The sequence below is a fragment of the Phyllostomus discolor genome, chromosome 8 (assembly GCF_004126475.2).
Source record: "Phyllostomus discolor isolate MPI-MPIP mPhyDis1 chromosome 8, mPhyDis1.pri.v3, whole genome shotgun sequence".
Classification (NCBI taxonomy): domain Eukaryota; kingdom Metazoa; phylum Chordata; class Mammalia; order Chiroptera; family Phyllostomidae; genus Phyllostomus; species Phyllostomus discolor.
The window spans coordinates 111,343,479-111,356,419 of record NC_040910.2 but is presented as its reverse complement, the minus strand read 5'-3'; the positions used below and the strand labels follow the sequence as shown (position 1 = coordinate 111,356,419).

The 12,941-nt window shown below is 59.5% G+C and overlaps 1 protein-coding gene across 1 annotated transcript; it reads right to left on the bottom strand.

The window, feature by feature from the left end:
• Positions 1–1,181: 1,181 nt before the first annotated feature.
• On the bottom strand, positions 1,182–6,706 carry UBALD2 (UBA like domain containing 2). The gene is made up of 3 exons (XM_028520279.2): positions 6,309–6,706; positions 5,916–5,978; positions 1,182–2,216 (listed from the first exon to the last, which is right to left on the bottom strand). Exons 1-3 carry the CDS (start codon positions 6,426–6,428, stop codon positions 1,899–1,901), a joined length of 501 nt encoding a protein of 166 aa, XP_028376080.1. The 5' UTR covers positions 6,429–6,706; the 3' UTR covers positions 1,182–1,898.
• Positions 6,707–12,941: the final 6,235 nt, after the last annotated feature.

The window sequence follows — 12,941 nt, the reverse complement described above, 5'->3', positions numbered from 1 at the left end:
GGGGGCCAGGCCCCATTCATCTCGCGGTGACGATGGATGGCAGGAGGGGCAGCCTGAACCCTGGGGTGCCCTTGCCTTGCTAGGGGCAGGGGCAGGGCCAGGCCCGTCTCCCTCGCCCTCCCTGGGAATGCCGAGGTCCCTGGCCTGGAAACCACACTCCCCAGCTCGGCAGGGAGGAGCCGGTGCAGGGACAGGCCGGCCCTCCCTCACACCCATGGAAGCACAAGGCGCCACAGTCCCCCAAGAGCCCAGGACAACCAAACCCCCCTCTGGGCTCGCCACTGGCCCTCACCGGGCTGCGCCCACCCTGGGGACGGACCCAGACCAAGTCTTAGCGTGACCACCCACAAGCCAAGGGGCTGTCCCTTCCAGCCTGGGAAAGCACAGGTGGGCAGCGAGCGTCAGGGGGAGGGTGGGAGTGGCCTCAGGGGTTTCCAACCAGGAAACAAAACTGAAAGGGCAGACCCAACCTTTTCAAGACAAGATCACGTGCAGGGCACTGGGGCAGCCCCGCGGGGTGGGCTGGCTTGCTCGGCAGGGCCCTTCTGAAGTGTCGCTGCACCTCGGGCCTGGGCCTCCGGTCCCACTGTTGGGCTCAGGGAAGGATGCCAACCCTGGGGCCAGCCCCACGCCAAGTGACCAGGCTCCTCCTCGCCCAACGGATCGCCCGAGCGGGAGAAGCGGAGAAGGGCCCGTCGGGCCAGGAGCTGCCTCCTGCCCCGTGGCACACCTGGAGGCTGGGGGAGGGGAGAACCCCGTCACCAGGGCTCCTGACAGCCCTCGTTGACCTCTGGGTCACAGCCACACTGCACACACAGGAAGAGGCCACCCTGGAGGAGGAGGAGGCCGAGGGCAGGAACAGCGGAGACTGGGAAAGGCCCGGGGTGCCGGGCAGAAGGCGGGGGCCGCCACTGGGCCCCCCGGGTGAGAAGGGCAGCCCCTCCCTGACAGTGGCCAAGCCCAATCTGTGATGAGCAACGAAGGGAGGTCAAGGTCAAGGAGGAGAGGGGGTCACAGCACCCAATCAGGACCCGTCCTTCCTCCACCCGCGCCCGACTGGACCAGCCACCGGGCTGGGGCCCTGTCCGCACCCCCCGACCGCAGCAGTCTGGAGCCCCCACTCCCCCTCTTCCCAAGGAGCGCTTCCCCTTCCAAGGCAAATAAAGGCACCACAAACCAGGGAAGGTAGAAAAGTCTCTTTTAAGTCTTAAAACTAAAACGTCACCCTGGTGAAACGACTGATTTGGGGACAACAAGCTCCAAAGGCAAGCTCTCCGCCGGGCCTGGGCGCAGTGGGAGGGGCGAGCCCGGGAGGGGCGGAGCCTGGGCCTCTGGCCCCTGCAGGCTCTTCAGTCCCGGCAGCCCGCAGGGGTGGGGCTGCCCCCCCCACCCCCGTGAAGGCAGAGACCCCACAACGTGGACCCCCAGGTACCTGCGGGGGCCCCTCCGGTAGCCACTACCCACTGGTGGCCCTCTTCTCCCCGCTCCGAAAGGCGTGCCCTTTGAAAGGAGGCGGCGGGCAGGCACCTGGTGCCCGCGCTGTCGCGCCGCCCGGCCCGGCCCCGCAGCACCGGCCCCGGGACTGGGGCGGAGGGAGGGGTGCTGGCCACAGGGGAGGGTCTCCTGACCCTTCCTCTGACCCCAGGACCCCAGGCTGGCCGGCCCACTCACATACATTAGTTACATTTATATATTATAGTTATATATTAAACAGAAAAAACTTGCCTGAAGAGAAACTCCTGAAGGACCCAAGTGGCCCAGGAGGTCTACTACCCCCCACCCTCCAAAATTCCTTTATAAAATCTTCCAGTGCGATCTCCGGGAAACCCCGCCCCGCCCCGGCCCCGACCCTCCTCTGTCCCCACGACCCCGACTGCCCAGCGCCGTGGCGTCCAGTCTCATCTCTGGCCATCCACGGCAGCCACGGCCTTCTGCTGCGCGCCCCCCTGCTGTGCTCCGGGGGGCCACGTGGGCTGTGGGTGGTGCAGGTGGTGGAAGCTGTGGGCTGTCGGGGAGGAGGGTGGCATCCAGGCGGCCTGGTGGCTGGGAGGGGACGAGGCCCAGAAGGGGCTGAAGTTTGCAGGGGGGGAGCAGGCCCCGGCCGTCATGGGGCCGCCGCCGCTCTGTAGGCCCTCGGAGGCGCGGAGCTTGGAGAACATGGCCAGGGTGTCCGGGAAGTTGGGCGGCGTGGCCGGCGTGTTGCTGGGGGTGCACATCTGCTCAGAGAGAACACAGGTGTCAGGAGGGCCGTCCCCCTGGCCTCCCAATTCCGAGCCCCACTCCATGGTCCCAGAGAGCCTCCAGGGAGCTCACCCAGGGGACTGGCCAGACCACAGCAGCCCCAATGAGGCAAAAGCACCCCAGCTCTGAGCCAGTAAGAACAAAAAATAAAGACGAACCCAACAATTTGTATGGGAACCAAAGAGTGTTTTGTGACCCCTAGGAGTGTCGGAATTAGATGGTTAACTCCGACCAGAAGCTGAGCAGCCCGGGACACCAGCACGTGGCCTCACCCCGGGTAAGACACCAGCCGGCCCCCCGTAACCCACCCTCCTCAGATGTTCCGAGGCTGTTGGTCCAGGGAGGGTGGCCGGGCCCAGGGTCTGTCCCCTGGGCCAGCCACAGAGGAGCCCCTCTCTCTCAGCATCGGCTTCCTTCCACGTCAACCAACCAGCCAGTGCGCGTCGTACCGCTCCCAGCATCGCTAGGGCGTTTCCGTCACCTCCCTGGATGCCGGTGAGGGAACTGCGGCCCGGAGCTCAAGTCACTGGACCACAACACCCCCAGCAGGGCACAAGTGAGAGGTTCTTCATCTCTCCCGAGCCTGCTTCACCAGACGTACGGTCAAGTGCAACTTCATGCTGGGCTGCCCAAGGACAAACCCAGGGAGTTCAGTTTCCTGAGCCCCGAGCCCCGCCCCCGCCACTGCTCTTGGCCAGAGGCTGGCAGTCTGTCCGTCTAGTCCCCCTCTGCCCGCTCCCGGGGTAATCACACATATCCCGTCATCTGCTGTCTTCTGCTACTACCCTGGGACGGGGCTCCCCAAACTCCTCACTGTCCCCTGCCACTTCTGATGGGGGACCCCAGGCGGGAAGGGCAGGGGCTACAACTGATTCTCTGCGAACATGAGAAACTGCAGACCCCCAACCCTGTAGCATCGGGGGACGGGGTAGGGGTGCCATCCACCCTGACCTCACCTGGGGCACCTCACCAAGGGCCCGGGGAAGACACAGCACAGAAGGCCAACACGAAAGCCGGCTGGTTCCGACCTCACCGAAGATTCTCCCTTTCCCAGGAAGCCCATGTTTGAATTTCTCCTAATTTTAGCAACACCCGCCCCTCCCGCAGGCCCGGTGTGGGAACGAGATTCTAGGACTCGTCACCTGTCGCGGGGGAGCTTTCCCAGCTCTGCAGCTACAGACCGGCCGGAAGGGGTGCGGGCAGCACCCCGCGCTGGTAGCCGGGCCGGCTGCCTCAGCAGCTGGGAAACCCTGACCATTGTCCTCCTCAGGGGCAGCGGCCGGGCTCCCCGTAGGCCTGGCCTCACCCAGCCCATTTCCCTCCCGGCAATTTTCGCCGCCCCACCCCCCCTCCAGGGCCGACTTCTCGGCAGCAGGAAACAATGAATGGGGGTGGGGTGAGGGGAGTAGGAGCCAATTGCATCACAGCATCGTGACCAACTTCCCCAGTTCACCGAGGAGCCGGCCGGCCTGTCGGCTGTCTCCGGGAAGGCCGCCCGGTGCCCGCCTGCCGGAGTGAGCTCGGGCAGGCTCCTGTGCCCGTGGGCCTGGGAGCCAGGGGTTCAGACCCGGTGCCCTGGAGACCGCTCCCGTCTGGGCTTCTGAGGACGCCGGGTGGAGCCTGCCGGCTCTCCAGCACGCCGTGCCCGCCGCACCTACCCGGTGCCCTGCGGCTTCCAGTCTGCGGGCCGTTCTCCCCTTCCTGGCCCCCGGAACCCCCTGATCTGAGGTGCTGCCTCTGGCCACGTGAACGTACAGTGACCGACAGGACAGCCATTTACTGATTCCTCGTGCCCTGAGTCCCTTCTGACACGGCCCTGCGGCCACACCTGGCCTCTGTTGTTTCTGTCCAACTGTTCCCTTTGCTTTACTGTCCCTAAGAAAGTGACTTGCTCCTCGCGGGCAGGGGTTCTCCGCCTGGGCCCCCGTGCGCGGATGGATACACTGATTGCAAGGTCTGTTACACAACCCAACACCTGCCCCAGGGAAGGAAGCTTCGCAGGATTCCGATACCCTGGGATTCGAAGATAAGGAGCAGCAGGACCTCCCGGGGCCTGCAGTCCCAGTTCTGGCCCCAGCCTTCCAGTCCCCACCCACCCCCAAGGCCAAGCAGATTGTTTATTTTTTAAACGTTTTTAGACCAAAACTTGGCGTTCTGAAGATGTAAACTTATGTCAACGTACCCTAAATATAACTGCGAAGGGAAAAAAACCAAGACTTTCTTAGTCACTAATATCCTAAACCCAGAATTTTTTCCCCTTAAATTGGTTGACCTAACCAAGTAATGATTTCTAATGTCCTTTTGTTTAAAAAAACACATAAATAATGAGTGATATGCAGGTAGTGGCTCTTGATCCTGGTCACCCAAAAGCAAGCCAAGGCCCTTCTGAGAGGAGATGGCGGCAGGGCGCTCTGGGTGCAAAGTGGGAGCCAGGGCTCCCCCCGGGCCTGGCTCCGGCTGGGTCTCCTCCAGACAGACCCCCGGGGTCATGCGGAGCCCGGCCCCAGCAGCTACAGCCCCGAAACCCACAGGATTCTCCCATCACCTTCCCATGCGGTTTCGCTGTTCTGTTTGTATACAGCACGAGCCATTCCAAGACAAAGCTGGTTAAAAGGTCAAGACAGACCCTCCTCTATTTGTCATTTGCAACCAAACGAAGACGGGGCGCCCAGGCCTAGACTCAGCAGAGGGGCCGATTGCAGCTGCTGCAGGCAAGGCGGCAGCTCTGAAAAGGGAACCGTGGGCAAGGACACCAGAGTCAAAAACGCCAAGAGTGCACCCAAGACGCCACAACGGATCTCCTGGGAATAATGTGTTACAACTCCCGGGCTGGGACAGTCCCTTCTCCCTGAGCAGGGCTAATAGGTAACTAGGGGGTTGGGGGGCAGGGAGGACTAGCCTTCCGGCCTCCACAGCAGAAAGGACGGCCTGGGCGGGTGGAAGCAGGACTCCCCACTGCCAGGAGGGCAAAGGCTCAGGCCCGGGGGCCAGCTGGGAAACGAAAGAGAGCAAATCCGGGCCCGAGTCACTTCTCCTTCCTGCACTTTCGTGTGTTCACACACTGAGATTAAAAGCAAATGCTTGGCATTTTCTTGTCAAAATCTGTACGTCCTCCGTGCTCAGGGCATGTCCTTTTCCTTAAACAGGAAAGCGAACGTACCTCTCTGGGTCGAGCCCAGCCCCGCGCGGGGGTGGGTTTATCCCTTTCCTGTTCCCTGTAGAGCCCAGTGGTTTGGGTGGGGGGGCTGCCGGTTCAACAGCAAGAGGGGCCTCCCCACAAACAGACGCCCCAGCTCTCGGTCCCTGGGGGCCCTCCCTCCACTGGACGCTGGGGTCCCCTGACGTCTACTTCTCATCTGAGCCCCCTCCCCACTCCCTGACACCCTCACCTCCCTCGTACCCCTCGCGCCGGGGAGGGCCCCGGGCACATGGCTTTAGGTCGAGACTAAGCGGCTCCGGAGGCCGGGCCACAAAGTTGGGCGAGCCAGCCGGCCGGGAGCCGCTCTTTCCTGGAAGACATTTTGGCTCTTTGTTTACATCGCGGCGCGGCGCTCCCCGGCAACATGGCTGTCACTGCCGGCGGCTGACAGCGGTCCCCGGCCCCCGGCCCGGGCCCCCGGGGGCTGCGGCCCCGGGGCGAGGCCCACCCTCCCGCCGGTGCCGGTCGCACTTACCATCTGGTGGTGGTGGTGGCTGTTGGGAATGTTGGTTTCTTGGAAAAACGTGCTCAGGGCGGTCTGCGGACAAACACAACGGTGGAGAGGCGGTTAACCGGCACGGAGCAGGAAGCCCGAGGGTCGGCCACCCGGCCTGCGCAGGGTACGCGACGCCGCGCTCAGGCCGCCGGAGCCGACCCCTCCGGCATCGTCGGGCCGCGCGCAGGGGTACCGGGCGGCAGGACCCTCTGGGCCGCCCCCAAACCCCGCGACCTACCTGGAGGCCGCGGATCGCCTTACGGGCGATATAAATAGAGCCTCCCCGAGTCGCGCGCGGCCGGGCGTCCCGGCCCGCGCCCCCCACCCCGGGAACCGGGACCGGCCGCCGCGCGCGCTCCGGCCCGCTCGCACCTCGAACTGCCAGTGGGCCGCTTGCAGCAGCTGCTTCGCCTGGTCGGCCGCACAGCCCGCGGCCAGCACGAACTGGTTGATCATGACCTGGTGCCGCAGCTCATCCGTGTTCACCGACATGGCTCCGGCCGGCGCGCAATCCAGCTCGGCGGCCGCGGGAGGCCGGCCGCCCTCGGCTCGCGCTCGCCGCCGCCCGCGGCCTCCGGACCCTCGCCGCCCCGCAGCCCGCCCGGCGAGTGTTGTGGTCCTGCTCCCGCGGCCGCCGACACGCAAACAACAGTGCGGGGCGGGGCTGTGTCCCAACGTTCGGGGGCCGCGAGCCGCCGCCGCTGATTGGCCCGCGCCGCTCGGCCAGCTCCCGGCTCCGAGCGGACGTTCGGTTCGAATCCTGCGGCCTGAGGACCCGCACTGTTTCTCTTTTTGCCCGGCCGTGCCCATTGGCGGAGGTCCGCTCCGTGGGGCGCCCCGGCATTGGCCAGCCGCTGTGTTTTGGCTCGTCCGGGCTCGTGGTTGGCCACGGCCCGGCGTTTGGGGCGGAGCCGCACACGCTGATTGGTCTCCCGTGGGCCTGTTTGAACTCAACTTGAAAACCTTGAGTGCCTGCTGATTGGACAAGGCCCCTGTGTTTGGTGTTGTAGGCTAGGGGGTGGTGCGGCCAAGTTCATTCATTACTTCATTGAAACTGAACATGCTCAGCTGGAAAAGCAAGACAGAGTGGCTTTGACTCATTTCCTCTGAAAGATGTGGTCATCTCGAGAAACAGAACGATCAAAATAGAAAGCAGATAGAGCCTTTGTTGCTGCTCCAGTCCCAAGGTTGTTTATTTTTTTAAATCATTCAAGCAGCTCTACTTTTTTTAGCCTTTTATTGAAATATAACGGACCCCTTTCACGCCTCCTTCCAGTCACTACCCACCCCCAAGGCCAAGCAGGGCATTTTTTTTTTAAATGTCTTTAGACCAAAACTTTGCGCTCTGAGAATGTAAACCAAATGTTAATGTCTACTAAATATAACTGCAAGGGAAAAAATTAAGGCTTTCTCAGTCACTAACTCCTAAACCCAGATTTTTTTTTCTTAAATTGAAGACTTACCCAAATATTTAGTTTGTACCGTCTTTTTTTTTTTTTTTAAGAAAAATGAGTGTTATACAGATACTGGCTCTCAATTTGAAAACAAAGCTTGTTTGTAGCAGCCACTTTCTAGATTAGGATTTTAAGCAGACAAAAGAAGGGGCAGAGAGGTTAGGAAGGTGATAATTCCAGGGATTCACGGTTAGAATATCTGTTTCTGAAAAACTTACTAAGTTTTGGGTCTGAAATACCAATCCCAGTGTGTATTCTGAAGCTACGAAGAAAGCCAGCCATGGTCCTATTTTGAATTTGCCCAAAGTGGATTTAACTCTCCACCGAAGACAACTTGACCATATGAAAAATAGAATATAAATAGGGGAAAAAATTTACACCCAGTGTTGATTACTGATGAAAAACAGCCTCAGACACGATCACGAGTTTATCCCATTGAATTAGCCCTTTGTTTGTTTGTTTGTTTTGAAGGGACAGGAGTCAGCGTTTTGCCTGCTGAGACCCGGTTCTCTTGCCGTAATGACGCCGCAGAGAGTGCGTGGGCTGAGACGCCCGCGGAGTGCGGCTGGAGAGTGGAGCACAGCTCGCGCGGCGCTTCCCTCCCAGTGACTGCGAGGAGAGAAAACGCAAGTGAGCAACGAGCAGCTAATGCCGCCCGCCGCGAGCCCGGCCGCGAGCAGCCCGGGAACAAGGAAGTGCCGGCGGGGTGGGACTCCCGTCGCCACAGGGGCACGCAGATGTCAGACGTGCGGGGCCGCGCGAGTGGCAGGGTCCGCCTGGGCCGAGAGAGGCATTTGGGGCCAGCGGAGCCCTTAGGCGTGAATTAAGAAGTTCTCAAGGAAGCCTGCCCAAAAGCGCCAGACCTACTGTCTCCTGAAAACTGAGGCAGGCTATCCTGAAGGTTTATTTATTTATTTATTTTTAAATTGTTGTTCAAGTACAATTTTCCGTCTTTTACTCCCAGCCCAGCCCGCCCCCACCCCCGCCAAAGGTTTATTTAATGTTTACCATTTGCAGGGCACAGCTCTGGGCACCTGGGGGAGGCCTGGAAGCTGACACCCCCGAGCCAGAGAGGCTCAGGTTACGGTTATCTTCTGTGGACACAGGTCACTCGGGGCTGAGTGAGTCCCCGTCTCAGGCAGGTTGAGGTAGGCGTGCCCCCGCTCCTGGGAGCACAGGGAGAATGAATGAGGTCATGTTTGTAGAGGGCTTGGAGCTGTGGGGACGAAAGCAACTCCCTAAATGCAAGGTATTATTAACGAAAGGGGTTATTATTTTAATCTGCCAAGGACAATGTGTGGCAATAAAAACATGTCCATTAACAACAAATAAAACCCAGCAGTGGCCTCCGAAGGAACGAAACCCGCCTCGCCTCCGAGGTCCGGGCTGCAGAGCAGGCCGGGGTGTAGCAGTGCAGGCGAGAGGCAGTCTCAGCCGGAGTCTCCTGGGGATCGGGTGACAAGGATGTTTCAGATGGAAGTGTCTGGGCCGGGGGCTGAGACCAGCAACAGTAACCGAACCCTCACAAGCAGCTGCCACTTACCAAGCGCTTCCTGTGAGCCTGGCGCTCACACTTTAATTAATCAGTCAACTCGTTTCAGGCCTCACAGCAGCCCAGAGTGCCGCCCCCCGCAGGGAAGGCAGCTCGGGCACAGAGGGCGGGAGGAGGCGGCCCAAGGTCACCCCAGAAAGTGGTGGAGTCAGGCTCCGGACCAGCGTGCGTCCAGAACCTCGTGGTTAACCATTACCCCGTGCTACCGTCCTTCCTGCTGTACTTGTCGCCTCAGTGGGGCTCACGCGGGGCCCCTTGCAAATAAGCGCCATCGAGGGCCCCAGGATGGTTTCCGCCCTGGAAGCTTGAAGATGAGTGAGCCTGCACGGGGCACTGGGGCACCGGCTGCCTGGGGCGATCATGGAGGATGGTGCAACACTGGTCATTCCAGCCTCCTCTCTGCGGGGCATTCGAGTCCTCTTCCTTTTTCCTTCTTTCTATCTCATACTCCGCTAACCCACAAGGACCCAACAAAGCTGAGGGGAAGTGAGGGCGGGCTCCCTGTGAAGCTTTGCATACCCTCCCAACAGCACGTCCGACTCGGAGCTCCCAGCTGACCTGAGGCTCAGAGAGGGCACAAACCGACTCAAGGTCACACAGCCCTGCCTGATTTGTAGTCGCCACGGGATCGGATGGGTTAGATCAGCTTTGATTGATGCAAGAGCTCATTTCCTTTCTCCCCTCCTTCCTTTCCCTTCCGCACTCCTTCCTTTTCCCCTTCCTTGAATTCTTATCTTTAGTTTCCCTCCCGTTGCTTAAAGATGCCCAGACAAAAAAACAGTGTGTTTGGGACAAGCAGAAAGATACTGAGAGAACAGGAGGGCGATGGGGAAGGATGCAGGCGCCCGAATAAGAAGACAGAATGACCCGGCTGGCATAGCTCAGTGGATTGAGCTCGGGCTGCAAACCAAAGTGTCGCAGGTTTGATTCCCAGTCAGGGCACATGCCTGGGTTGCAGGCCATGACCCCCAGCAACCGCACATTGATGTTTCCTCTCTCTCTCTCTCTCTCTTTCTCCCTCCCTTCCCTCTCCAAAAATAAGTAAATAAAATCTTAAAAAAAAAAAAAAAAGAGGACAGAATGAAAAGAGGCTGCGCCCAGGCCTTCCCGGTAGCGCCCCCTGAAGGCCAGCCCCACAGGGGGCAGCTGGGGGCGGGGCTGGCCGGTGGGATGGGCCCCCCTCTCTCGTGGGCTGCCGAGGCTCTCGCCAGCTGTGTGTGTTCAGTGGGACCTCATTTCGTTATCGCTTCTTTTCACTGTGGATTGATGCCATTTCCACTAGAAGCTGGGTGGGCAGACCCGCCACTTTGGAAGCATCCCCTTTCCTCCTGGTCATCCTCCTCCTTAAGGCGGAGTGCTTCTCCACGCCAGGCAAACCAACCCCAGCCGTGCTCTGTGGCATCCCAGGTGTGTGTCTGCTGAGAACGGGCTATGAACCCAGCTCTGCTAAATTCTGTTTTTATTATTATTACCTTCATTAATGCAACAACCCAGCGACATGGGGACTGCGCATCAACAGACGAGGAAAGCAGGGTCGGAGACGTTAAGTGGCTTGCTCAGAGTCACCCGGCTAGCTCAGGGTGGGGCTGGGATCTGAACCCACGCCCCTGTGGTCGCTCCCAGAACTGGAGCTCTTAAATGTTCCACTCTGCTTTCTAGCCTTGCCTTCCTCCTGAGTCCACCTTATCTTCTCCCTCGGTGGCACTGGAAAGATAAGAAAGCTTGTCTGTGTTGTTTGGAGTAGCAGGAAGGTCAAAGGCAGTCGTCCCCCGGGGATGAGTTCCTGCTGGTTGATACGAGGTTACATTTTCACCAAATGTCATATATCTCCCCAGGGACAAAGGCCACGCCACTCCCAGCGCAGTTAATCCCATTTTCCAAAGCAGCCTGGGTGGGCTGTACACGCTGTCCCGGACCGACAGCCTGGCGATAAGGCGGCCTCGCCTCCCATTGCCGGGCGTGACCTGGGGTAGGTGAGTCTCTGGCAGTCGTTTCAAGGCGACGCCAGAGGGCGGGTCTTCCCCAGGGGGAAGAGGTGGCCAGGGCAGAGGGACAGCTTTCGAAGGAGGGCCCTCCTTCTCAGGAGTCCTCGACTCTCGGCTGGCACCCGGGTTCCCAGCCACTGTCCCTCCGGGAGCTGGGCTTCCCGAGCCCCACCTTGCGTCCACACCGTAGGAGGCTTGTTTCTGCGGCAGCTGCCAACTTCCCGGTTTGAGGCGGCCTTCCCCCTGACCGCCCTCTTCTCCTTAGGAGAAGATCGGACACCCAGAGTTGATGTAGAATCTATGCACGGTCTGAAGACTAATGAAAAATCACCCGTGCACCCAACCTGGAACTTAAGAAGTGCAAAACTGCCCTGGCTGGCATAGCTCAGTGGATTGAGTGCGGGCTGCAAACCAGGTATCACAGGTTCGATTCCCAGTCAGGGCACATGCCTGGGTTGCAGGCCACAGCCCCCAGCAACCACACATTGATCTTTCTTTCTTTCTCTCTCTCTCTCCCTCTCTCTCCCTCCCTCCCTTCCCTCTCTAAAAATAAATAAATAAAATCTTAAAAAAATTGTATTAAACAACCCTGGCTGGCGTAGCTCAGTGGATTGAGTGCGGGCTGCGAACCAAAGTGTCGCAGGTTCGATTCCCAGTCAGGGCACATGTCTGGGTTGCAGGCCATGACCCCCAGCAACCGCACATTGATGTTTCTCTCTCTCTCTTTCTTCCTCCCTTCCCTCTCTAAAAATAAATAAATAAAAATTAAAAAAAAAAATGTTTTAAAGAAGTGCAAAACCAGTACCTTTGAAAACCCTCACATGACCCTCCCCAAATATGTATTCTTTCCTCCCCAGAAAAACTCATGATCGTAAATTTGCATTAATCATTCCCTGGATTTTCTTTGTCACATAATCCTATACGTGCGTATCTCCGCACAAGGCGCCGTGGGTGTGAGAGACCGATTCCATTGAGTGAGGCCCCCCTGCCAGCATCGATCACCGGTGGCGAGGGCTGGCTCGCTCCTTTTCCAGGACCACAGGCAGCGGCTCCGACCCAGGTAGCGACCCTAGGTCGTGAGGAGGTAGCCCCAGAAGGCTGCTCGGGGCACTGACGCTGGGGAGGAGTGGGGCAGACAGAAAGGAGGAAGAAGGGAACTTTTGGAAGAAAGAACGACAGATACCAAAGCATGGAGTCACCTTAGAAGCAGGTTTATGGCAAGGTGCGTTCAGGACGTGTGTCGGGGGGCCGTCGGCGTGGGCGGTGCTAACCTGGGGTAGCCCAGGGTCGGAATGGACCTGCTCTGGGCAGTGGGGAGGAGAGTGATGAGCCCCATTGCCGATATCAACGACCGCGACAACAGCCGAAACCTCCCAGGCTTTCCCAAGGTGGCCCGGAGACTCCCCAGATTAACCAGGGCAGGCTCAGCTCTGCTCAGGCGGCACGAAATCCTGCAGTCTTACGTCTCCCCCTAACAAACCTCGCTGCAGTCCGGTGCCTCTCAAGAAAAACTGCCCTCTGGGCGGCGACCGAATGATTCAGACTGTATGCAGGAGCTCTCCTGGTCCAGTGGATCCGAGTTGCAAAATGCGGCCCTCGGGCTGCTGCCTGTGTTTGTAAATAAAGTTTTATTGCGACGTAGCGAGCCATGTTTGTTTATGTAGTATCTGTGAGGGCTCCCGTGCTAGAGCAAAGCGGCTGGGCTATGGACCACAAAGCCTGAAAGGTTTCCCGTCTGGCCTTTGCACGGTTGGGAAGGAGCCAGCAGGCGGTTACGTGCTTTAGCCGGGGAGTGATACATTCTGTCCACAGTTTATTGTCTGGGAGAAGCGTGTGGCCGCTCCTCACTCCCAGGGGCAGCCAGGCTGACCCCCTGGTATCCGCGGTATCCTCGGACGCTCCACAGGGGCGAGTGGGACGAGCCAGGTTTCCTCTGGCTCTAAATCTCTGAGTCACTAAATCTCTGGTCTCTAAATCTCTGAGTCACAGAAAGCACCAACATCCACCAGGAGGG